Genomic DNA, 25058 nt, shown 5'->3' with positions numbered 1-25058 from the left:
GCATAGGAGGAAGATTTTGGATGAAGCTCATAACTCCAAGTTATCCATTCATCTAGGAAGTAACAAGATGTATCATAATTTGTGTCACTTGTATTGGTGGCCAAATATGAAACATGACATTACCAAATACATCTCAGAATATGACATTTGTGGAAGGGTTAAGGTGGACCATATGCATACGCCTAGATTTCTACAACCCTTGCCTATCCCTGTTTAGAAATGGGAGGATATTTCCATAGACTTTGTTGTGGGTTCGCCCTGCATGGCAAAGGGGTATGACTCTATTTGGGTCATTGTGGATCGTCTTACCAAGTCCACTCATTTCCTCCCAGTGGATACAGGGTATTCACCCAACAAGTATGCCAAGTTGTATTTTGATCGGGTTGTGACCGTATATGGGGTTCCTCTTACTATCATCTCTGATAGAGGGTTAGTCTTTGTCTCTTGTTTCTGGGAGCAACTCTAGAAATGTCTTGGTATAAGTCTCCTCAGAAGTTTAGCCTATCATCCACAAACTAACGTACAGATGGAAAGAGTAAATCAGGGAATTGAGGATATGTTGAGGGCTTGTGTCATCTCTTTTCAAGAAAAGTGGGATGAATGCTTGACTCTAGCTGACTTTTCTTACAACAATAGTTATCAAGAAAGCATTCGAATGACACTATTTGAGGCTTTATATGGCAAGAAATGTAGAACACCACTTAATTAGGTTGAGGTGGAGACTGTGGTTATTTTAAACCTAATTTTATCAAAGAAGCAAGAGTGCAAGTCAGTGTTATTCAAAGTTATTTGAAGACTGCTCAAAGTCATCAGAAAACTTATGCGGACAAGCGAAGAAGGCGCTTGCAATTTGAAGTTGGTGATCAAGTGTATCTCAAAGTGTCACCCATGAGAGGGGTGCATCGCTTTGGTGTTCGAGGAAAGCTAGCCCCCCGCTATGTTGGACCTTACAAGATTTTGGCCCGGTGTGGTTTTGTTGCCTACCGTATCCAGCTCTTGGATATTTTATTAGTAGTACATAATGTCTTCCATGTTTCCTAGTTAAAGACATGTTTGCGGGTCCCCAATAAAGCTGTGTTAATTGAAGAACTTCTCCTCTAGCCTGACTTGTCTTATATTGAGCATCATGTCAAGATCTTAGATAAAAAAGAAAGAGTAACTAGAAACAATATGGTTAAGTTTTATAAAGTTCAGTGGCAAAATCACTCAGAGGACAACGCAATGTGGGAGCAAGAAAGTTATATCTTGAAGCATTATCCCCACCATCTTTCTAGTTCATCAAGGTAATTGTTTAAATTGAAATTTATTTCTTATCTCTTTTCACACACTAGGCACATGAAATCTCGGGATGAGATTTTGTTTAAGGGGGTAAAATTGTAACACCCTCGCTGTTGCACAGTAAATCATCTACTAAAACATATCATGAGCATCATGTTTATGTGTTAATACATGTGATAAAGTGTGTAGATCAATTCCTGTAACTCGAAACGATCAACTCAAATGCAAAATGAAAGTTGATTCAATAGTTCATGCAAATCAAGTAGGGTTTAAAACCAATTTTTATTAAGCAAAAATGCTATAGAACATGTATGTGATACTTAAATAAAGTTTGAAGTACAAACTTTGTAGATGACAATGAAATAATTGCGATAGAAAAATAATGTTACTAGCTACTATTTCTAATAGTCTAGAAACGAAACTTGGAAAGCAAATCCAGCTCAAAAACTTAGAAATTTCCGAGTCTGTCAACATCTAGACATTGCTATGTTTAGCAATTTATTGTGAGAGATTGGGTTAAGGAATGGTATAGTGTTATAGCTCGATTTCGTAGTCTCATGTGCCATCTTTAGTGTAGTGAAGCCAGTTTAGGTTTTGGAGCAACGGTTTGGTCGTGATCAACGCTTTAAAATTCATGTGCGTAATCAATCTAGGCCTACCGGGTTCGGGCGCGTGGTCACCACACATGGCTGTTCTACGTTGCTGCATGGCTATGCCATGTGCGTGTGTGCCTGGCTGCACACCAGCCAGTCAAGGTTGCCCTTGGTCTGGCCGCACCGCTTGCAGCCAGCTGTAGGCCGCCGTGCCCCGCCGACCCTCTCTGCGGTCGACCGCCACTACCACCACGGCTGCCGCTGATGCTGCTACTGCCCTCCATGTCGCGCATTGTGATGCAATCATGGTCACAGTCGCTGTTGCTACCATCGTGTCACTCCCGCACTCACGTCTGCTTGTTGCATCATGCTGCCCCCCCTAGCCCAGTTGGGTGCCATCCACATGTGGTCGTGCATGCCATCATCATGCCATTAATGGCGCTGTGGCGCACAGGCCATGGCCGATCGCTAATGCTCATGCTCGTCCCCTCGTGCTTAGACATAGGTCCCTCAGTCACGTCAACCATGTCCCACCAAGGCTCACCTCGCTGAGCCCACTGGCGTGCCCCGTCTCTCTCTCTTTCTCTCTTTCTCCCTCTATTTTCCACCGCCGTCGAGTCATGGTCACGGTGAGCCAGAGAGCGAGCACCTCTCATCAATTTCTCATGCCCCCATCTCCACCTTTATGTCCTCTTGCCGACTGGCCCCACTCCACCTTGATTGTGGCTCAACCAAGCTTGAATTTTCGAAGCTTTACTCCCGCTACCACGCCATTAAGGCCCAGCCCGCCTCGCTGTGGCTAGCTCCAGCCTCACCATCTCACGTCGAATTGACCGCACCACTAGCTTGGCCTAGAACCGCTCTTCATCGTGCGTACCCAAGTCACAGCCCTATAGCCGCCTCCACGTCACCGGCACGACTATGTCGCTGTGGTTCGCCATCGAGCTCACCACGCACACGCGACCATACTTGCTCGGGACATCTCCAGCCAGGCCACCACCATATTTCATTCTCTACTCTTATATCTTTATCATCATCTTATGGCACATTTGATGAAGAGGGTGGATCAATCACTTGTACATTATCTTCATTATCTTTGGGCTTGATGTCTCCAACCGGAATGTTCTTCATAGCCTCCCTCAATGGTTCATCACCTACATCATCAAGGTTCTCATGTGCTCCTTGGGAGCCATGAGATTCATCAAATTCCACATCATATGTTTCTTCAACCAAGTCGGTGACATGATTAAATACTCAATATGCTTTGGACTTTGATGAGTAACCAACAAGAAAACTAATATCACAACATCTTTGGAACTTCCCTAGGTGTTGCTGCTTCTTATAGATGTAGCATTTGTAACCAAACACCTAGAAAAATGAGACGTCTGACTTCTTTCTATTGAGCAACTCATAAGGGGTCTTGCCAAGAAACTTTTAGAGAAATAGGCGGTTGGATGCATAGCATGCGGTGTTGATAGCTTTTGCCCATAGATCTTGAGGTGTATTATACTCATCAAGCATTGTTCTTGCATGGGTGATTAGTGTTTAGTTCTTTCTCTCTACTACACCATTTTGTTGAGGAGTGTAGGCTGTGGAGACCTCATGCTTAATCCCAACTTCATCACAATATGCTTCAATGTTTGTGTTGTCAAATTCTTTCCTGTTGTCACTTCTTATCTTCTTGAGCTTCACTTCAAATTCATTTTGTGCTCTCTTTGCAAACTTCTTGAAACATGCAGCTACTTCGGTCTTGTCATGAAGAAAGAACACCCAAGTGTATCTAGAGTAGTCATCAACTATCATAAGACAATAGAGGTTGCCTCCCAAACTCTTGTAAGTTGTTGGTCCAAATAGATCTATGTGGAGAAGCTCTAGCACTCTTATTGCTGACATGCAAGCTTTGGTTAGATGAGTGTTTGTAACTTGCTTGCCGGCTTGACATTCACTACAAAGCTTGTCCTTCTCAAATTTTATATCCTTCAAACCTCTCACCAATTTATTATTCATTAGCTTCTTGAGTGAGCTCATCCCAACATGTGTAAGTCTTCTATGCCAAAGCCACCCAAGTGATGTTTTGGTGAATAAGCATGTCTTCAAGTTTGCATCTGCGGAGATGAAATCCACTAGATATAGGTTATTGTATCTAAAGCCCTTGAATATAACTTGATCATCATATTTCATTGACACAACCACTTCCTTCTCGGTGAATAAATATTGAAAGCCAAGATCACATAATTGACCTACGGATAGCAAGTTCAAGCATAATAAATCAACATATAGCACATTTGATATTGAGTGATCATTTGATATTTCAACTTTGCCTAACCCTTGTACTTTGCCCTTTGAATTGTCACAAAATATAATCCTTTCTTGACCATCTACTTATTCATCTAGTGAAGTGAACATACGAGGATCACCGGTCATATGTTGAGTGCAACCACTATCAATAACCCAATTACTTCCACTGGTCTTGTAGTTCACCTACACACACAAGAGATCAAGCTTATTGTTTAGGGACCCAAACTTGATAAGGGCCCTTGACTTTCTCAACTAGTGATTTAGCAACCCAAATTTGCTTAGGCCTATTCTTATTGGGTGGACCTAAGAACATGACTTTTATCTTTCCACTAGAATCTTTTCTAAGCATATAGTGAGCATTGAAGGCAAAGGGCCTAGCATGTTTGGGCAAGAGTTGTGGTGGTGGAGTTTCACACTCATGAGCAATTGACCTTCTTATCCACACTCAAAGCATCTCTTTGGCTTAAGATTTGACTTGTATTATTGTTGATGTTGAGCTTGTGCTTTCTTCTCTTGATTTGACAAGAACCCAATACCACTTCTATCCATCTTCATCACGGTGTTCATAAGTAGCTCACTTTAGAGATATTGGTCTCTTGTGAACTTGATCAAACCATCTTGAGATGCTCTTTCTCCAACTTAAGTTTCTTGTTTTCTTCTCTAAGTTCATCATGGTTCTTCTCCATCTTAAGTCTCTTGTTCTCTTCTCTAAGCATCTCATTCTCAAGAGCTATATCATGATTATTGTTAAGATTCTCTATCACAATTGTGTTGGTGGTTCATAGCTTTTCAAGATCCTTCTTGAGCTTTTCATTTTTATTCTTGAGCTTGACATAATCATCATAGTTGTCGGATTCAACCACTTTCTTATCTTTGCTACTAGAACCTTGCTTAATGCTCTCAACAATCAAGTCATCACATGATATGGCTATATCAATCTTAACAATATTGTTAGTAGCATCATGTGGCTCATTGGACAATAACTCATAAGAAAGAACAAGATTATCATGATTAATCTTGAGATTGGTGTACTCTTCTTTTAGCAAGTTGTAACTAGTGGTGAGCTCATTGTGTATCTCCTCAAGTTTATCATGTTTTTCTCTAAGCTCCCTTTTAGAGGTTTTGAGCTATTTGAGTTTGGATGATATAATTTTATTCTCTTCTCTAAGCTCATCATTAGCTTTTTTGACTATATCATACTTTGCTAAGAGCGAGTCATTCTCAAGTTCTAGCTTCTCCTTTTTAGCTCTTATCTTTCTAATGATTTTAGTGTATTGGTTTAATAATTTGACAAGATCATCAAAAGAAGGTGATTTAAATTCTTCATCACTATCACTACCATTCTCATCATCACTAGCATTATCATCACCACTACTATCATCACCTTTTTATACTTTTCGTTCATCCTTATCCATGAGGTATAGGTGTGTAGAGGATGATGACGGTGGTGTCGATCGAGATAGTGAAGAGCCAATCACAAGAGTGGCCACATTCTCCTTCTCCTTCTCATTTTCACTTTCATCATCAGATGAGCCACTTGATGATTAATGTTCGTGAGCCAATCACCAACAATATAGGCCTTGCCATTCTTCTTGTGAAATTCCTTCTTCTTGTCATCTTTCTTCTTATATGGCTTGTTCTTCTTCTTCTCATCATCATCATCACTTGAGTCATCTTTCTTGCCCTTGTACCTTTTCTTGTATTTGTCTTTCTTGGGTTTGGGGCATTGATGAGCTAGATGACCAAGATCTCCATAAATGTAGCAATTTATTTTGGAGATGGGCTTCCTTCTACTACTAGTGAAGAATTTCTTCTTCTTGCCATCAAACTTGATACAATTCTTGTTTAGCTTCTTGAACATCTTGGTGGTTCTTCTCACCAAGAGGGCAAGGCTTTCATCATCAATCTCATTACCACTTGAGCTATCATGATCAACTTTTGCTTTGCCCCTCTTCTCTTGGCTAGCCTTGAATGCCAAATCTTTCTTCTTGGTGGAAGAAGAGCCATCTTGTGAAGTAATGTGCATGATACATCTCATGTGCATTGATCTTCCCCAATATTTGAGTTGGCATTGTGGTGGAAAGATCACCTTAATGAAGCACCATCACAATATGCCCATATTTATCAATGGGGAGGACACTCAAGATCTTTCTCACAACATCGGATGGTTGCATTCAAGTGAGTCCAAGAGCACTGACCTCATCTACAAGAACATTCAAGCATGAATATATTTCATTAGTACTTTTACTAGGAAGCATTTCAAATGAATTAAGCTTCTTCATTACAAGGTGATAGCGTTCCTCACGCTCACTCTTGGTTCCCTCATGAAGAGCACAAATGTCCGACCATAGTGAATGTGCGTCTTTGTGGTTCCACACATGGTTAAAAACATCCTTGTAAAGGCCTCTAAAAAGAGTATTTCTAGTTTTTGCATTTCACTTCTCGTAGTGAACCTCATCACCTAAAAGGTTAGCGGGATCCCTAGGTGTTGGGAAACCTTGTGAAGCGGCTCTAAGCACTCCAACATCTGAAGCCTCTAAGTACGCCTCCATGTGAATTTTCCAATAAGGAAAATCATCTCCCTCAAAGACCAAGGGGGTCCATCACCATGGGATACCTTGCTCTAGGTGGTAAAGCCTAATTTAAGGAGCATGAGGCTCCAATACCAATTGAAAGGATCAAGATGCCTTAGAAGGGGGAGTGAATTGGGTAGAATTATTGAAAGAAATTTAGAATTAGCCCAATTCACTCCTCTATTGGGCATCTTAATCCTTTTAGACCCATTATCATAGACTTGGGAGCTCTCCACCGATTTACCAACTGACTTCCTATTTGAATTTTGACATGTGTTATCCAAGTAAACACCATTGGGAGCCAACCATCACCGTTGGATCGTAAGGCAGTGGAATGAAGGGTCGTCCGGTGCCCCCCTAGTGCTGCCCAACACCCTAGGTGCTCCACTGACCTTGCCACTGCCTACAAATACTCCTCCCCTCACTATACACTATAAATAGTGGGTGTAGAGCTCGGTGGAGAAGTGCCCCATTCATATTCCAAGCTCTCCAAGCTTCTCTTAGCTTTCTAGCTTAGCTTTAACTATAGAGTAGTAGTATAGTAGTGGAGTAGAGCAAGAGCGGAGCTTCTCGAAGTCCGAAAGAGTCTTCTAGGTCTGGTATATCTCCTTTGTAGTTCTTTCATTTCTGCATTACTTTATCCAGTATTTATTTTAGTACTTTATTCTAGTGTTGTTTGCTTTACTTTAAGTACTTAATCATTAGTGTTCATCATTAGTGAGTTAGGTGCTTGTTGTTTGACATTAGTAGCATATGTTATCTTATCATTAGTAGTCTTTCGTTAGTACCGATTTCACTGTCTAGTTAGGGTGCTTTGATCTCATTTCATTAGAGCTTGGATCGAAATAGTAAGTTTATAGATTAAGCATGGTGCTTAGGCTATAGATTAAGTGTGGATACGGCTAGGCCTCCGGTTAGATTGTGGTAGGTCGTACATGGTGACAGTCTTGTCCATCCTCTATATTCACCATGATAGGTCTAGTTATTAAATCATAGGACTCATGGTAGACCTTATCTATTTAACTCTCCTAGTTGGTAGGCGGGCTGTGCCCTAAAATACTTTTGCATTTCTCCTAGTTATTTTTGTACCCTTAGTTACTAGAAGGATATATCACTCGCTCTTCCACCTAGCTATCTCTGATTAGCTTGTCAGTGGTAGTTAGTTTAGATATTTCACACTCATCCTTCACTATCGTTCACCTATCTAGGATCAACTCAAGCCTTCCTCTAGCAAATTCTAGTCCACTTATAAATTCTAGCTTTTCGCTTTTCTATAGGATAAATTATAAATTCGACACTCGATACTCACCGAGCGAAGTGTTACGTGATAGTTCTGTGCGCTTACGAAATCCTCCAATAGTCGTTAAGAAATATCAACAAACATTTCTGACGTCGTTGCCGGGAATACAATCCTGGTAGTGACGCTAAGAAATGCCAACAGTTGATGCAATCGATATCATAATATATATAAAATAATAACAACAACAACAACAACAACAACAACAACAATAATAATAATAATAATAATAATAATAATAATAATAATAATAATAATAATAATAATAATAATAATAATAACGATGAAATATATAGAAATAGTAAATAAATAAATACATAACATAAATAAAAATGATAAAATCTCAAGCAAAGAATAAGGAACAAATGAAACACGTGTAATAGAGAAAATTTTAAAAGAATACCACATGGATACTTTTCAACATCCTAAAATATACCATAAAACATCAAATATAAACTAACTGAACATCACTAAATTCATCATAGAACATTGCCTAGATATTACGTGAACATCACTAAATACATCATTATACGAACATCATAAAATACATTAGTTAGAACATCACATATATATTACGAGAACATCGTAAAATACAAAATAGAACATCATGTAATAGTTATGTATCATAAATATTAATATTTTTTAATATATTTAGTCAAATTTATTTCTCGGAAAACGAAAACGACGGACATTTAGGGACGAAGAGAGTATCTCATATAATATAGAAAATAAAAAATTCTAAAAAATATTAAAATAACTAAATAAAGTAAAATGGTAACGAAAAATGCACATAAAAGACTATAGAAACAAAAATGCACATAAAAGTTTAAAGAATAAAAGACCATATAAATAACAAACAAAAGAACAAATAAAGTAAGAAAAAGAATAAAAAAGATTTGAAAAATACTCGGTACGCAGCCTAGGAAACTACCCCGTATAAGCATTACGAACTACTCCATATAAACAATGTTGTGGGCCATGCAGTTACACTATCTATGTGTCGCATTGGGTTGTGACTGCCGATACAACATCCGTACTCATAGTACGACACGTGGCTCCCATCCGAGTGATCGAAAAGGGAAGATTTTTGCATTATAGGTACCTCGTAGAATAAAAAGAAAATAATAAAAGTAAAACTAAAAAAATTAGAGTAATTAAAGTAAAATAAAAAATATAAAAAAGAAATAAAAATAATAAAATACACACAAAACATAAAAAGAAATAGAAAAGGAGAAAAAAATTGAAGGAGGGAAAAAATAAAACATGAAAACAGAAAATATAAATAAAATATTGAATCATATATAATAAAAAATGAAATAAAAACAAAAAGAAAAATAAGAAATAAAGAACCACAAAATTTAGTAGTAGTAGTATAGCTGAAAAGGAAGAAAAATAAGACAAGAATAGAAAGACATAGAAAAGAAAAAGAAAAAGAAAGAAAGAATAAGGAGAGAAATCAATAAAAAGAAAATAAAAGAAAAAATAAAAATGAAAAGAATAATGAAAAATCATATCAAATGAAAAATAAATAAAAAATAAAGAAAGTAAATAAAAATAATAAGAAAAGGATAGAATAAAATAAAATAAAATAAAAAAGAAATAAAAGAAACATAAATAATGAAAAAAAATAAAAAAACCACATAAAACAAACATAGAAATATAAATAAAAATGAAGCACCAAAAGAAAAAAGAGAAAGAGAAAAAGAAAAGAAAAAAAGAATAGAAATGAAATGAAATGAGAAGAATAAGGAAAAGAAAAATAAAAGTGAAACTAACGTAACCCTACGTCGCTTCCATGGATGCATTGACTTCCGCGCGCCGCGGTTTCTCGCGCGACTGTTCGGTAGGAGGATCGGGTCTGGCCGTTCGGACCAGATGAATCCCGGTAGATGGTCCCTAGGCGTTGGTGCGAGAATTTTGTGGCATTGTACGGAATAATAGAGCAAATTTAAATATTAAAATTGAAATGAAAAAAAGAAAGGGAACAAATAATTGAACGGTCTGCCCCATGGGCGGTTCTAGGGTATTCCTACGTACCCAACTTTTCTTTATCCTCTTTAGTATATATGTATATATACTTATACATATAAATGTATAGTAAAGTATTTTGTGATATTTTCGCATTTTAGCCCACCACAGCCCAAAAAACAAACTATCGGCCTCGCTCTCTACCTCTTCCACCTCATAGGATGGCCCGTGAGGCCTCTCTGGCTCTCCACCGCCATACTCATCTCCTCTAATTCCATGATTTGTCGAGATAGCTACATCCTACTCCCTATCGCGCCCTCGCCTCCTGATTCCTGAATCTTGAACCCTAGTTGTGGGCTGCCGGTTGCGGCTATTCCGCTAGTGGATGGCACGCGGGGCCATGCAAGCATGCAGCGGTAGGTGCAGCACGGTCGCGTGGCACCGGGCAGTGGCTGTGGCTACACTTGTGTGGCCGGCATCACTGGTTCTGCCTTTGTGCACTCAACGCCCTGGTCGTCGCCACGTCATCCCTCTTGTCGCGCCACCATGCATGGCGCGGCACAGACGTTTCATCATGCCAGGGAAATAGGCACAGCCAAAAGTGTTAGTTTTGAAAAAAAATAGTGTTAGATTTAAAATTAGTTTACAAAAAGTGTTAAAAATAAAATAAAAATCGTAGTTGAGGAGTTATCTAGTCCAACTGTCCAACTGAGGATAAGAGTATTTACATTTCACAAATAACAAATTTCCAATTGCAAGGTGAGTAAACCAAATTTGCACTTGCAAGCCACGAAGAATCGCAAGTTAAAGCATCATTGTAGTATTTTTAAATTTTCCAGTTTCATGCACATCTTAGAACTAAATAATTTGTCATTTGACTATTTTTTCTGACTTTAATTATCGGTAACATACTACTCTAAACTATATTTTAAACCTATAATTGAAATTTGTTTATGTGAAAGTGAAAATACCAAGATTGAAATCCTAGCTCTGCCACTGGTCTTGCCCTTTGCTTTTGAGTACCTTCATGCCACGAATCAAGCGAAGAAAAAAAAATCCCACCACTTTACTTCCTGAACGAGCGAATGAACTCGTGTAGAACAAAATCCACGATCCATCTCCAAAGCTCCAACATAATCAAGATGTCCTTCTTGAGATGTTGGCCTCTCTGCACGAATCTCCTCCTCAATTGATCTCTCTTACCCCTCTCCGAATCAAGCCTAGCCACGAGCGGATGAGCATCAACGACGCGCGGGTGAGCTCGGCCACTTGCGGCGGTAGTGCGTGGGCAAGCTCAGAGAGCCACAGCGATGCACATGGGCAAGGTATGAGTGGTGTGTGTCATCATGATGTTGCGCCTGCTGCTTCTTGTTGTCACAATAGGGGAGCAGCGGATGCAAGCGAGGAGGGCAAACAGCGGTGCGCGGGCGAGTTTGGCCTGCTACGATGGCATGAGGCGAGCCCACCCATGAGCATGAGCGATGGTTGGGTGAGCTCGGGCAGCCGTAGTGATGCTTGCAGGTGATAGGTGAGGCACGAGCAGTGAGCGGCATCATGGTGCTACCCCTGCTACTGCTTGTCGTCACACTAGGGTGAGGTGTTGGCACCTGCTCCAACGGTGGATGCAGTGTTGAGGAGAAATAATCAGAATTGCAAGGTAGCATTCAGATATAAAATGGCCGAATTTTTTTATATTTTCAGCCCTTTTTTTGAAAAAAAAATCACAAATATGCCCCTGGAGGTATGATTTCAAAATCTGGACCCTTAGCTCAGTGCCATCTTTGCTGGCACCGAGCTTACACTGCTCAGCGCCTGAGGCCGAGCTTGGGGCCATGTTGGCGGCACAGACGCTGACATGGTAGCCATCTCGACGTTGTGGATCTTAGCGCCGAGCTCGGCGCCAACAATCCTGGCGCCAAGCCCTCTCTTATGTATGGGCCCTCCCTTCCTTTCTCTCTTCCTATCTCTTTCTCTCTACCGCCCATCACCGCTGTCGTACCATCCCCGCCCACATGCCCAAGCCGCCGCACCCGCGCTCAGGTAGTTGATTTAGTTAGTGATCTAGTGAGATAGATATGTAGATAGATAGAAACATAGATATATAGGTACATAGATATAGTTAGATATGTAGATAGATTGAAACATAGGTACATAGACATAACTATTTTGTGAGTACACTGTATATATATACGTAGTTATTATCTTATTTACTTAGTTTGTAGTTAGAAAGTACTTATTAGGTACTATCTATCATCTAATTTGGACTAAAGGACATGCGTTTCATTATTTGTTTGAAATAGATCGACAACCTAGTGACCATATATCATAGAGGCACCGTTGAATATGATCGCTATGGATATGTTGAGTTTATTGATATGCAAAGTGTGCCTGTGCTATTCAATAATAGGCCTTCATTTAGTGAGATGGTTGCAAGGGCTTGGTAGGAGCTGCATTGCCTTAGAGATGATGATGATGGCATTGCAATTGAGGGTGTACTGCACCTTTTATGAGTGTACATATGTTCATGAAGTAATGGGAGACTATGTTTTATTCTATGTAGGACCTTTCGCTCCTTCGTCCTAGAACCCACAATGGGTTCTTAGACATGCAGTACAACAATAGGTATACTCCTTTCCGACAAAGAGCTGGCCTAGATGTCATCTCTTTTTAGGTTCATCGTGGGTTGCCTAAGTTTAACTCAGCGGCCATAACTACGTTGGTTAATAGGTATTATCTTCAATCATTGCCTCCATTCATTGCCATTTGTTCATGCGCTTACCTTTTTGACATGTAATCTTTCTTTGTCTAAAATGTAGGTGACGGCCGGAGACTCATAGCTTCCAATTACCTTTCGAAGAGACGACTGTCACGCTCTAGGACTGTCAGAAGATGCTAGGCCTAAGGATTCACGGCAACGCAGTTACTAGGCAGTGTAGGTCAGAAGGCTGGAGAGCACGAGTAGAGGCCTTCCTTGGGCGTGAGGTTGGTGAGAAAGGGGCTTGCACTTCTAGAGTTCTAATCTCCTGGCTTCGGCAAGAGTTCGCATAGTGCCTCGAGGAGGCAGATGAGGAGACAGTTGGATACTACTGCAGGGCATGGATCCTACACCTGTTTGCCTACGTTCTCTTCCCTAAAGCCATAGGTGACACTACATCATGGATGTGGGTCCACTGCCTCAGTGACTGGGACCAGGTAGGTCAGTACAGCTGGGGCTCTACAGTCTTGGGTTTTCTTTATCGACAGCTATGCGAGGGGTGTTGTGGGACTTCGTCCATAGCGTCACTTGGTGGATACGTGTACCTACTTCAGTTATGGATGTGGGCTCATCTACCAATTGGTCGTCCTAAGGTTTTGGCTCATCGTGAGTGGTTCCTAAGGTTACAGCGAGCGTACATTAAGTTCACGAACGAGCTAGACATGCTCATGGCATCTAGTGTAAGTAAATTTTATTTCCCATGCTAGTTTAAAATGGTTTAGTATACCATCTAACATCCTTGTTTGGACATGTTGCAGGTGTCGTGGGAGCCATATGATCGATAGAGGGCACTTCCTTTTCATTTGAGCAACATGTGTGGGTGCGACGATGACTTCTATAGGATGAAGTACCCTCTAATCTATTTCTATGCTGTTGAGTTCCACCTACCAGATAGAGTTACACACCAATTTGGAGTGAGACCGCTTTGGCCAAAGGCTCCGTTCTCGACTGGTATTGACTTACACAAGTAAATGTTTTGCTATTTCAAATATCTTGTGATGGTCCATTTCCATTAATATGGTGACATGTACATGGATTCAAGTAATGATTACATATGTGCAGGTTGGATCGTTAGAAGAATAGAAAGATTTTTGACTGAGAGAAGCACCACCAGTACTACATTGAGCAATGGGAGTAGATGCACGACAACATGGATGAGAACAATGACCTGCACACGAACCGTGAGTTCAGGTGATACCAAGCTTGGTACCAACGTGTGACATGTTGCAAGCTAAGGCTACAATGGACAGAAGATGACTACGCTGACATTGAGTCCTCTGACGATGAAGACACGGTGTACGACCAATCTACTCGTGCAGGAAGGTAGGTGGAGGCCGGATCAATCTTGGACAGAGTAGTAAGTTAGTTGCCTTATTTTTCTATATTAAGTTGCATACCAATACATTATGCGTTAGAGGTATCTATTTTAGTTAGTGCCACCTTTGAGCCATAGCATCCTTATAATATGTTAGATTCTTATACAAAAAAAAACAAAACATGTTGCTATCTATTTAGAAGTATTATTACTGAGAACTTTGTTGTAGGGCAATACCCTCAAATGCTCCATTGAATACATTGAGCACACTCGTCTGAGAGTCAGGGACGACGACACGTGTAGCTTCCTAGACGTAAGATTCAAAATATTCTTTCAAACATATTATTAATATGTTAGATTCTTTTAGTTAACATAATTTTATACAATAGAGGCTGTCATGTTAGCTACGCCGTGCGGCTGCTCGTTGTGGTTGCAGGACAGCCATGACATAAGATGTGTACGTTCCTTCCATAGGCAAAGGAGGCTTAGGTTCCTCTAGCCAAGCACCTATAGGGGATGAGGACGACGACGACGACGTGGACTAGAGACACGAGGAGCTTGGCCCCTCTTAGCTCTAGGACGCTCCCTCGACTCAGCCTACATAGCCTCCAGGCACTAGGTGATGCCGTCCATTTGACCCTTACACTCTAGGTACTATCGCTCTTGGTCACAAGGGTAAGTGTAAGACTAGGAGGTAGTGAGGGTCTGTGGTAGATGTTAGTATGTACTATTATGGATTTTGTAGTTACTTTTCTATAACTATTTGGGACTGTATGGACATTGTGGACTATTTAGTCTATGCAGGACATGTTATGTTGATTGTGATATTCGTTGTGATTGTATTGCGCTCTTTGGACGATTAAATGTTTGGATTATATAATGATGTCTCTGTTCGTAACTGTGGATGCTCCGGAAATAAGGGAAACTCTTATGAATTTTTTCCATGAATCATTAATTACACAACACTGCTAAAAAGGCACAAATATAGTACACAGATTAAATATAAATTCATTAGAACATGTATAGACCAATCGTATCATACAGACGCTTTGCAGATGAATCTAGGCTTTTTAATAACAGTAAACGAATCTAGACTTTTCCGATAATGAAAATAGACTTTTCAGTTACAAGGACAAGGAGTACGATGACAGCAGCGATTTATCACTTCACTTACATAGTACATATATAGCATCTAGGCTTTTCAGTAATAATGGATGAATCTAGGCTTTTCAGATAATGAAAATAGACTTTTCAACTACAAGGACAAGGAGTACGATGACAATAGCGATTTATCACTTCACTTACATAGTACACCTATACCATCTAGGCTTTTCAGTAACAGCAAATGAATCTAGGCTCTTTAGACAATGAAAATAGACTTTTTAGTTACAAGGACAAGGAGTACGATGATAGCAATGATATATCACTTCACTTACATAGTACACCTATAGCATCTAGGCTTTTTAGTGATTTATCATGTCAACGACGAATATGCTTTTCAGGAAATGAATCTAGGCTTTTCAGTGTCCATTGAAATAGGCTCTTCAGTAAAACTAATTAGGCTTCTTGTGACTAGTTAAAACACATTAAAATGGCAACTAAACCTACCTCTGCGTATATATACGCAATGCTGGATGCATTGCTACTTACTTCCTAACTAGTATTTTTTTGTTGCAGTACCAATGTTTGGAGGGTCATCTAGATAGAGAGGAAAGAAGAAGGGAACTACCATTGTGTGGGAGGGTTCTCTTGATCTTATTTCTTTAAGGAAGCTCTTTATGAGAGGTTTCTAGTTGAGAGCAAAAGTGATTTCACCAAAGAGGCACCACTGAGAGGATATGATGAACGAAAAGAAGAGTGGCCAAAATGCATGTATGGTGAGGACTGCCTAGTGCAGATATTCACTGAGGTAGATGGAGGTCGTCGTTTCTTCAAATACCTGCGAGCATAGGTAATTGCTATTACTATTAGTTTCTTTAATATATTCCTCTTCTATACAACTTACATGACATACTTATTGCAGTCTTCCTTGGCTGAAGAAAACTATGGGTTCACTAGGTGGGTCAATTCTCGACCTATTTATCCACATGCGGAGTACATCTACTACCTGTAGGACCATATCTTCGATCTAGAAAGAGAAGTTAGCAGCGGTTACAAGGATATAGGACAGGATGACAACAACAATGGTGTCGATTCACAGGAGGTACTCTGTAATGATCTATATTGCACCTACTCTAACCACAAGAACAAGGGGCCTCCACCACCATCCCCGCCACCACCACCACCAACAATGGGAGCCTACTGTGGAGAAGGTGCAACACAATTTGCTATGTGCTCACACTACTAGGATGACTTTATCTTATTCACATGGCATATCTATGTGTTTGTTGTTTGGTTTAATTACCTAAGGCATGTTAGGTTTATTCGAAGGAACTCTGTACCCTAGTTCGGTACATATTCTCACATGCCATTTCATGTGTTTTGTGTGTTGAATTGTATAAGCCCTACTTCGTTAGGTTTTCTTTGCAGCGCATGATCACATTTTACTACGTCCGTAATATTAAGTTGAATATTATGACCACAAATAATGAAAATAACCACATAATGAAAAATCCAATACTATGCCACACTAAACAACACAATAATACTAGAAGTATGTGCCGACAGTAAACAACATTGTTCATGAATGAACCATAGAACTAGCAAGTCATGGAGACTACCGAGTGCAACAAGGCCACTTTCTCTTCCTCAGGGCATCAGGATTCTCCTTCATCGCTGCTTTCGCTCGACGTGCACGCTCAAGCTTCTTCTCCCTCTCCTCCCTGTACGCAGCAACACGCCTCCTTTCCTCTACTTTCTTGTGCTCCTTTTTTGCAGCCTTCACTCTGCATCTCTTCTCTATCATCTTCTTGTCCTCTACCTCCTACCGCAACAGTTTCTGCATCCATTCCTTGTCTTCAGGCTTAATCTCAGTGTCGATCCACTGCTCAAAATCACAGAGCAGTGAGGGGGTCTGCAAATAATGCAATTGTTATAAAACAAAAAAATAATGCAAGATGTCATATGACACAAACATCAATTCCTCACCATCTTGTTAATGCGGCGCTGACGAAGTGTAGGCTCAAACGAAAAATTGGAATACATACAATACCTCTGTCTATACGTGTCCTCTTTATCAGACTTGTCTACCTTGCAAGGATCGCCGCAAAAGCACATGGGCACTAGAACACCACTAGGCAGAGGCAATGGGTCGAAGGCATTTCCGGTTATTCGGCCATAACTACAATACAACCAATTTCGTTCTAAGAACCGAAAGCAATTAACATTAAACCCTAAACCTAAGGTTTCCCATTTGATGCACAACAATGAACCCATAACATAACAACATACGCTGCGGTTACCTTGGTTTGCTAGCTTTTTCACGTCTTGGCATCCTACGGTTGTATAATACAAATATTAAAAATTATATGAAACCCTAAGTAATGACGATTCTTAGGTTGAAAAATCCGACTAATATATACCAAATCGATGCAAAAAAAACTAGGAGGAGAGCGAGGATACCTTGCTCTCAAAGATCTATGGATCAAATCAAAGTTTCTAAGGTCCAATATATCGATTCATGAGGTAGGACGAAGTAGGGAGAGAAAAACCCGAGAGGGAGGAGAAAGAAGAGGAAGAAGGCTTGGGTAGAAAGGTTGGGGGTGGGGTTAAAACACCACCTCGGCGCCATAGATCCTGACGCCTAGCTCGGCACTAGAATCTACTATGCCAAGCTCGGCACCACGATCTACGGCGTTGAGCTGCATGCTAAGTCACCGCCACGTCTACGTCGAGCCCAAGACCTCGGCGCCTGCAACGATGGCACCGAGTTAAGAGTCCAGATTTTGAAATCTTATTTCTAGGGGCATATTTGTGATTTTTTTTAAAATGGCTAAAAAATAAAAAAGTCGGATAAAATGGGCAGCCCGTCGATGGAGAAATAAGCTACAACTTAGTGGAGAGATCAGTTTCACATCAGGGCACTGGAAAAGCCAGGTTTAATGTAACCTAGCTTATTTCCTAGCCAGACTTAGGCCGAAGAAGTGAACCAAACACACTCTATAAGATTGTAACTCAAGTTCGAAAGACTCGTGTCTAGTGATGATACATAGTCCAATCTCAAGATGTTTTTGGCTCCATTGCAACGCATGGGCACGTTTGAGCTAGTATAGAAATAAATATAGGTACACTACTTTTTAGAGCTACGGCCAATATCGTATGTAGTACTAGTAGAACGTACTCGCTCCGTCCAAAAAAGAATGTAATTCTCGTTTTTTGAAAAATCAAACGGTTTAAACTTTGACTAAATTTATATAAGAAAATATTATCAATCATGATATAAAATGAGTACAGTTAGATTATTTATTAATTATATTTTTATAATAAATTTTATATAAAGACATAAATATTAATATTATTTATAAACTTATTGATTGACATCTTGTAATTGCATTTTTTTATGGACGTGATGGAGTGAGTACTCCGCAGGTAGGAGTACAAGCTAGGCCTTGTTTAGTTGCTTCTAACTCCCAACTTTTATACTATGTAAAAAGAAGATTTTTCGTCACATCAAATTTATGGTATATGTATGAAGTATTAAATATAGACAAAATTAAAAACTAATTGCATAGTTAGATTGTACTTTACGAGACGAATGTTTTGAACCTAATTAGTCAACGATTGAACAATTATTACTGAATACATACGAAATTCTACAATGCGCTACAGTGTTTCATAGTAAATCCGGCGGCGTCGAATCCGTCGAACTAAGGGGGTGTTTGGTTCCATGGACTAAATTTTAGTCCATGTCACATCGAACGTTCGGATGCTATTTAGGAAAACTAAATATGAGTTAATTATAAAACTAATTACATAGATGGAGACTAATTTACGAGATGAATCTATTAAGCCTAATTAATCCGTCATTAGCACATATTTACTGTAGTACCACATTGTCAAATCATGGACTAATTAGGCTTAAAAAATTCGTCTCGCAAATTAGTCACAATCTGTGCAATTAGTTATTTTTTTCATCTATATTTAATACTTCATGCATGTGTCAAACATCCAATGGGACAGAGACTAAAATTTTCCTGTAGAAACCAAACACCCCCTAAACGTGGCCCTAGCGGTAGATCAATGAAAATGATGGAGAGAGGGACACTTTTAAAACCTTTTTTATGTTTCACGCATCCAGGGGCAATGGCAGTAGAGAGAGACGAGGCCACAGAGCAAGCAAGGAGAGAGAGAGAGAGCGCGGGCGAGACCACAGCATAGCAGCTTGCAGCAAGGGAAGAGAGAGAGAGAGGAGGAGGAGGAGGGAGCGTGTGAGTTGGGACTTGGGAAAGAACTGAGCAGAGAGGCACAAGGCAGGCAAGGGCACGCGGTGCTCCTGCTTGCCCCCACCTCCTCCCTGTTCTATACTCTCGCACGCCCAGGCCCGTCCCCTCCCCATCAGACGCACCGAGCCAAGAATTCCTCCACGTCATACCTTCGCCCGGCGAGATTATGTGGGATTAGGTAGATGAGGGTGGCGTTGTTCGGTGCCCAGCGGAACGGGGCCGCGGACCTCGTCGGAGGCGGCAAGACGCTGTTCTGGCCGCAGGAGAAGGCGAAGGCGAAGGCGCTGTTGGAGCCGAGGTCCGTGCTGGACTGCACGCGGAGCCCCAGCCCCAACAACTCGACATCGACGCTGTCGTCGTCCCTGGGCGGCGGCCCTGCGGACTCGACCGGCGTGGCGGTGGTTTCGGACAGCAGCGCCGCCGCCGCCGAAGCCACCAAATGGGGAGCCTCCGGTCAGCACGGCGGCGGCGGCGGCGGGAAGGAGGACTGGGCCGGCGGCTGTGAGCTGCCGCCGATTCCCACCGGCCTCGATATGGAGGTCGCCGGCGGCGGCGAGAGCTGGGACGCCATGCTCGGCAACGCCGCTGCGCCGGGGCAGGACCAGACGTTCTTGAACTGGATCATTGGGGCCGCCGGCGACCTGGATCAGCCAGGGCCGCCGCTCCCCGTGCACCAGCAGCCGCTCCTTGACAATGTGGGCTTCGGGTTCCCGGCGGCGGACCCCCTGGGTTTCACGCTTGATCCCCACCTCGGCGGCGTTGCTTCGGACATGTCGTCCCCTGGTGCGCTGTCGCACGCTACCAACAGCGGCGGCGGTGGCAACAAGGCGTCCTCGGCCTTCGGCCTCTTCTCACTGGAGTCTGCTTCCCTCCAGCCGCCGCCTCCGGTGCTGTTCCACGAAGGTATCGACAGAAAGCCCCCTCTTCTTGGTGCGCAGCCGCCCGGCCTCCTCCACCAGTACCAGCACCAGCCGACCCCCGCCACAACCTTCTTCATGCCCATCCCTTCCTTCCCCGACCACAATCAGCAGTCGCCACTCGTCCAACCACCGCCCAAACGTCATCAATCCATAGGAGATGACCTCTATCTCGCTCGAAACCGGCTTCTGACGCCGGCGGCGGGGCAAGGTCATGCCTTTCCACCACTTAATGGCCCTGCTCCATTCCAACTCCAGCCTTCGCCACCACCTCCCCACGGGGCGATGAAGACGACGGCTGCGGAGGCAGCGCAGCAGCAGTTGCTGGACGAGCTGGCGGCGGCGGCAAAGGCCGCCGAAGCAGGCAATTCCATTGGCGCGCGAGAGATATTGGCGCGGCTCAATCACCAGCTTCCCCCGCTCGGGAAGCCGTTCCTCCGCTCCGCCTCCTACCTCAAGGAGGCCCTCCTCCTCGCGCTCGCCGAAGGCCACCATGGCGGCTGCCACCTCACATCACCACTCGACGTTGCCCTCAAGCTCGCGGCGTACAAGACTTTCTCTGACCACTCGCCCGTGCTCCAGTTCACCAACTTCACCGCAACGCAGGCGCTTCTTGACGAAATTGTCGGCAGCACATCGTCCTGCATCCATGTCATCGATTTTGATCTTGGTGTTGGAGGCCAGTGGGCTTCTTTCTTGCAGGAGCTTGCACACCGCCGTGGCGCAGGTGGTGCAGCTCTGCCGTTCGTTAAGCTCACTGCCTTTGTATCAGCGGCTTCCCACCATCCACTGGAGCTGCGTCTTGCGCGTGACAACATTGCACAGTTTGCTGCAGACCTTGGAATTCCCTTTGAGTTCAGTGCTATCAGTGCTGATATGATCAACCCTTCAGAGCTCATTTCTGCCAGTGGTGATGAAGTTGTAGCTGTTGTCCTCCCGGCTGGTTGCTCTGCTCGTGCACCACCACTGCCAGCGATCCTTCGGTTGGTAAAACAGCTGGCTCCTAAGATTGTGATAGCCATAGACCATGGCGCTGATCGTGCTGATCTTCCGTTCTCACAGCACTTCTTGAATTGCTTTCAGTCTTGCATGTTCCTCCTTGATTCGCTTGATGCTGCTGGCATTGATGCTGATTCTGCCGGCAAGATTGAGAGGTTCCTGATTCTGCCAAGAATTGAGGATTCGTTGCTTGGGCGGGGCAAGGTGGACAAGCCAATTGCATGGCGAAGTGCATTTGCAGCTGCTGGGTTCGTGCCTGTTCCGCCCAGCAATTTGGCGGAGGCACAGGCCGACTGCCTCCTGAAGCGGGTGCAGGTCCGTGGTTTCCACTTGGAGAAATGTGGGGTCGGGCTCACACTATACTGGCAGCGTGGCGAGCTTGTCACTGTATCAGCATGGCGGTGCTGATCAGCTCAGGTATCAGCATGGCGGTGCTGATCAGCTCAGCAATCGACACCTTTGCGCACCAATATTTCACCACCTTGCTGGCATCTTCAACTCCAGTAATGTGTATTTTGTCTTGCAATTTAAGTGTTGCAAAGGAAACTAATATATTGGTGTTGAACCCTTCGTGTTGATTATCTTTGCAACTTATTAGCTAGAACTAGTGGACTTTTAGCGATGTTGGTGTCAATGTCTCATTGTCTCTAGGGTAATGTTGTTGCTCTACGTTTTTACCCTGCTTGCTCTCAGGCCACTAGACATCTCATGTCATCTGAAACACTGCTTGTGTGGAGAGGGTATAATTAACCTATCAAATGTTTGTGGTACAGTATTAATATGTGTTTTGTGTTTCTTTATATCAGTTCTTGTTCTTACGGTATTTTTGTTGTGCGGTTCAATTGTTATGGATCAAACTTTAATATGTCCTGTTACCTCATCTGCAATTCGCTTCAGATTGCTGATGCCATCCATCATCATACTGCCAAAATTTGGGTCTGACTTTCATTAGACTCAAGCATTCAAAATTAGTATTGTTACGGACAATTAGGCCCTGTTTGGTTACCCCTCCTAAAACCTTTAGGAGCTAAAATCTGGATAGAATCTGTCTAAAGAACCAAACACCCCCTTCTAAAACCTCCTAAAAGTTTTAGGAGGCTGGTTTTTCTTTAGGAGCTCCACCCCCTCCTAAAACCTCCTAAAGTTCTTCCTGGACCCCCACTACCCCTCATTTATTGCCCCCTCCCCCTCTCTCTCTCTCCTAAAGAAGGGTAAAAGTGTCTTTGTTCAACAACATTTATTGCTTTTAGTCAGTTTTAGGAGGTGCAACCAAACACTCTTTTAGAAGGTTTTAGAATGCTGCCTAAAACTTTTAGGAACTAAAGTTTTAGGAGCTCGGAACCAAACAGGGCCTTATTTCAAAAGGTTAGCGTGCTGGTCGTGCTTAGAGTTTGAACCAGCTGTGTTGGAAATAGTAGAACTAAAGTTTTGTTTCAAGAAGATAATTAGAGATTGTTTAGAAGTTTACTGGTGCACATAGTGCATCTCTATTTGAGCTGTACTCGTAATGGTCCATTCCTAATGTAGTAATGTGGAATTAAGAGGGTTTTTTTTAGCATAGGGTATGAGTTCCGTGTTGAAACAATCTTGGAATTTAGAGCCCGTTGGGTGCAGCTTCTCGCTTGGCTCCTAGAGATGTTTTTTTTTTTGGCTCCGCCAGCCAAACGGGTGAAGGCAGCAGTGCTCCGTGTGTGAAGCTCTGCGTTTCCTGCTGACTGGAGCCGCAGACGAGAGGAGGAGCCAAAAAAAAAAACGAGCTTCACCCGGCTCCATCCTCCGTCTTTGTGGGCCCAGGCGAAAATACCCCTCGTCAGACATGGGTGCCGGAGCATCGCCGCCGCACTGGACCATCGCCGTCGGTCCACGCAGCTCCAGGACGGACGTAGACTCGAGGCGGAGTGGCGTGGGGGCAGCGGGGTCGCCGTCTCGCCGAGGCGCGGGTGCGCAGGGCGAGGTGACGCTCGAGCGCGCGGGTGCCGGAGCGCCGCCAGCAGAGGTGCACGCGTCGCTAGGCAGCAGAGGTGCGCGGCCAGCAGCCGAGTCGCCTTCTCACCGAGCGCGTGGGTGCGTCCAGAGGATGAAGACGCTCGCGCACGCGCGTTCGGCCATGCGAGCGAGCAGATAAGGCACTCGCGTGCGGCTGTTGCAACCATAATCGAGCGGATAAGGTAGCAAAAGGAAAAAAGAAAATAGAAACAAAAAGAAAAAAGAAAAAAAGAAAAAAAGGGTATTTTGGAGATTCTATCATTTCTTACCATCGGGAGAAGCTGTTTTGCCAAACGATAAAAAAAAACTGCTTTAGCTGTCCAGGTAAATATGCTCCACCATTGAAGCCACAAATGAAGCTATTTTGACTGGAGCTGGAGCTCTACCAAATGGACCCTTAGTTCGATATGAAATACAATGCTAAAAGAGAAAAAAATCAATGCCATGAGAGTCATACAACTTTAGGCGCAGCTCCTGGGGGCTCCGGCTCCTCATCTCGTGTACTGTAGCGGCATTGTAGCTATACTATAGCGAGAGCCGTTTCGGAAATCGAGACAGAAAATGAATTGGGGAGAGGAGCCGGAGAAACCACGATTTCGAGCTTCTCCGGCTCAGTGCTACAGTGGTCAGTGGCGGACCCAGCGGGTAGTCCAGGTAGGCCCGGGACTACCCGCCGTCGGGCAGCTCGCCAAGGACTCCAGGGCCGCATCCATGGCCGCCCATGGCCGACCTCCTTCCACCCCTGATCTCCACCGCGAACTTGCCCCACGGGTGCTGCCTGACGCCTCTGTAGTGCTTGCCCCTGGCCACGGCTGCCGCGGCCTCCTCCCACCTGGGCGTGGCGGCCGCCTCGCCGCCCTCGCTGCTGGGCGTCAGCGGCTCCGCTAGGTCCAGGAAGCCGCCGAAGCAGGAGGAGCCGTCGTAGGAGTAGGAGTAGGAGTAGGCCGAGTCGTCGGGGGACCTCGCCGGCTCGGGCTTCACGTGCGCGAAGGAGCCGTCGGGCAGCCAGCTGTAGGCGAAGGCGTCCTACAGCGCCCCGAACACCACCATGTCATCGGCGTCGTCGGTGCGGAACGGGAGCGAGCCGCTCCACCGGTCCGCCACCAGGCTCCCGAAGCTCTCGTCGGCCGGCCGCGCCGCCGCTGGCTCCTCCAGGAGATGCTGTCGGATGGTGTCCAGCACCAACGCCTCCGACGCTGGGTTCAGCAGCATCCTGGAATCGAGTTCTGTCTCTCGATTTGGTTTGTGAGCTGATGACGAAACTGAAGGAGGGAGTGAGCTGTGTGTGTGTCGAATGGGAATGGAAGAAGTGATCGAGTTGAACGGCGAGGGCTGGGCCGGGGGGCGGTTTATATAGGCGGAGGCGGGTTCACACCGGCGTCGCGGTTCGTTGAACTTTCCTAACCTGGAGCCACGTGACGGAATGGAGTTTTTCTGGGTAATAAAAAAAAGCAGCGGTCGAGGCCCAGTTAGGCGACGCTAATGCTAGTGCTAGTGATTGCAATCTATCTAGTCGAGTAGTTTACGGGGAGGGCCGCTGGCTTTCCGCTCTCGGCCGTTGGTTAGATTAGAAGAAGGATCGGATTAGCAGTCCGGTGGCGTCAGCGATGAGGTGGATCGCTCGCGTGGGGCGGCCTCGTCGCACGGGCGCCGACGATGGCGGAGGCAACATCGAGAGGTAGGGGAAGAGCCTGACAG

At 43.6% G+C, this 25058-nt stretch overlaps 1 protein-coding gene and 1 pseudogene across 1 annotated transcript; one reads left to right on the top strand and one right to left on the bottom strand.

The window, feature by feature from the left end:
- The first annotated feature begins 19338 nt into the window (after positions 1-19338).
- On the top strand, positions 19339-22171 carry LOC136464006 (scarecrow-like protein 22). The gene is made up of 2 exons (XM_066462970.1): positions 19339-21791; positions 21822-22171. Exon 1 carries the CDS (start codon positions 19641-19643, stop codon positions 21780-21782), a length of 2142 nt encoding a protein of 713 aa, XP_066319067.1. The 5' UTR covers positions 19339-19640; the 3' UTR covers positions 21783-21791; positions 21822-22171.
- A 1855-nt stretch (positions 22172-24026) lies between these two features.
- On the bottom strand, positions 24027-24572 carry LOC136465966 (ethylene-responsive transcription factor 2-like; annotated as a pseudogene).
- Positions 24573-25058: the final 486 nt, after the last annotated feature.

This window comes from Miscanthus floridulus, chromosome 7 (assembly GCF_019320115.1).
Source record: "Miscanthus floridulus cultivar M001 chromosome 7, ASM1932011v1, whole genome shotgun sequence".
NCBI lineage: Eukaryota > Viridiplantae > Streptophyta > Magnoliopsida > Poales > Poaceae > Miscanthus > Miscanthus floridulus.
Note: the sequence above shows the minus strand (reverse complement) of the source record. Positions and strands in the feature narration are given on the sequence as shown.

Bases quoted from the DNA above. Each gene is read 5' to 3' on its own strand.
- LOC136464006 (XM_066462970.1), top strand. From the start codon at position 19,641: ATGAGGGTGGCGTTGTTCGGTGCCCAGCGGAACGGGGCCGCGGACCTC.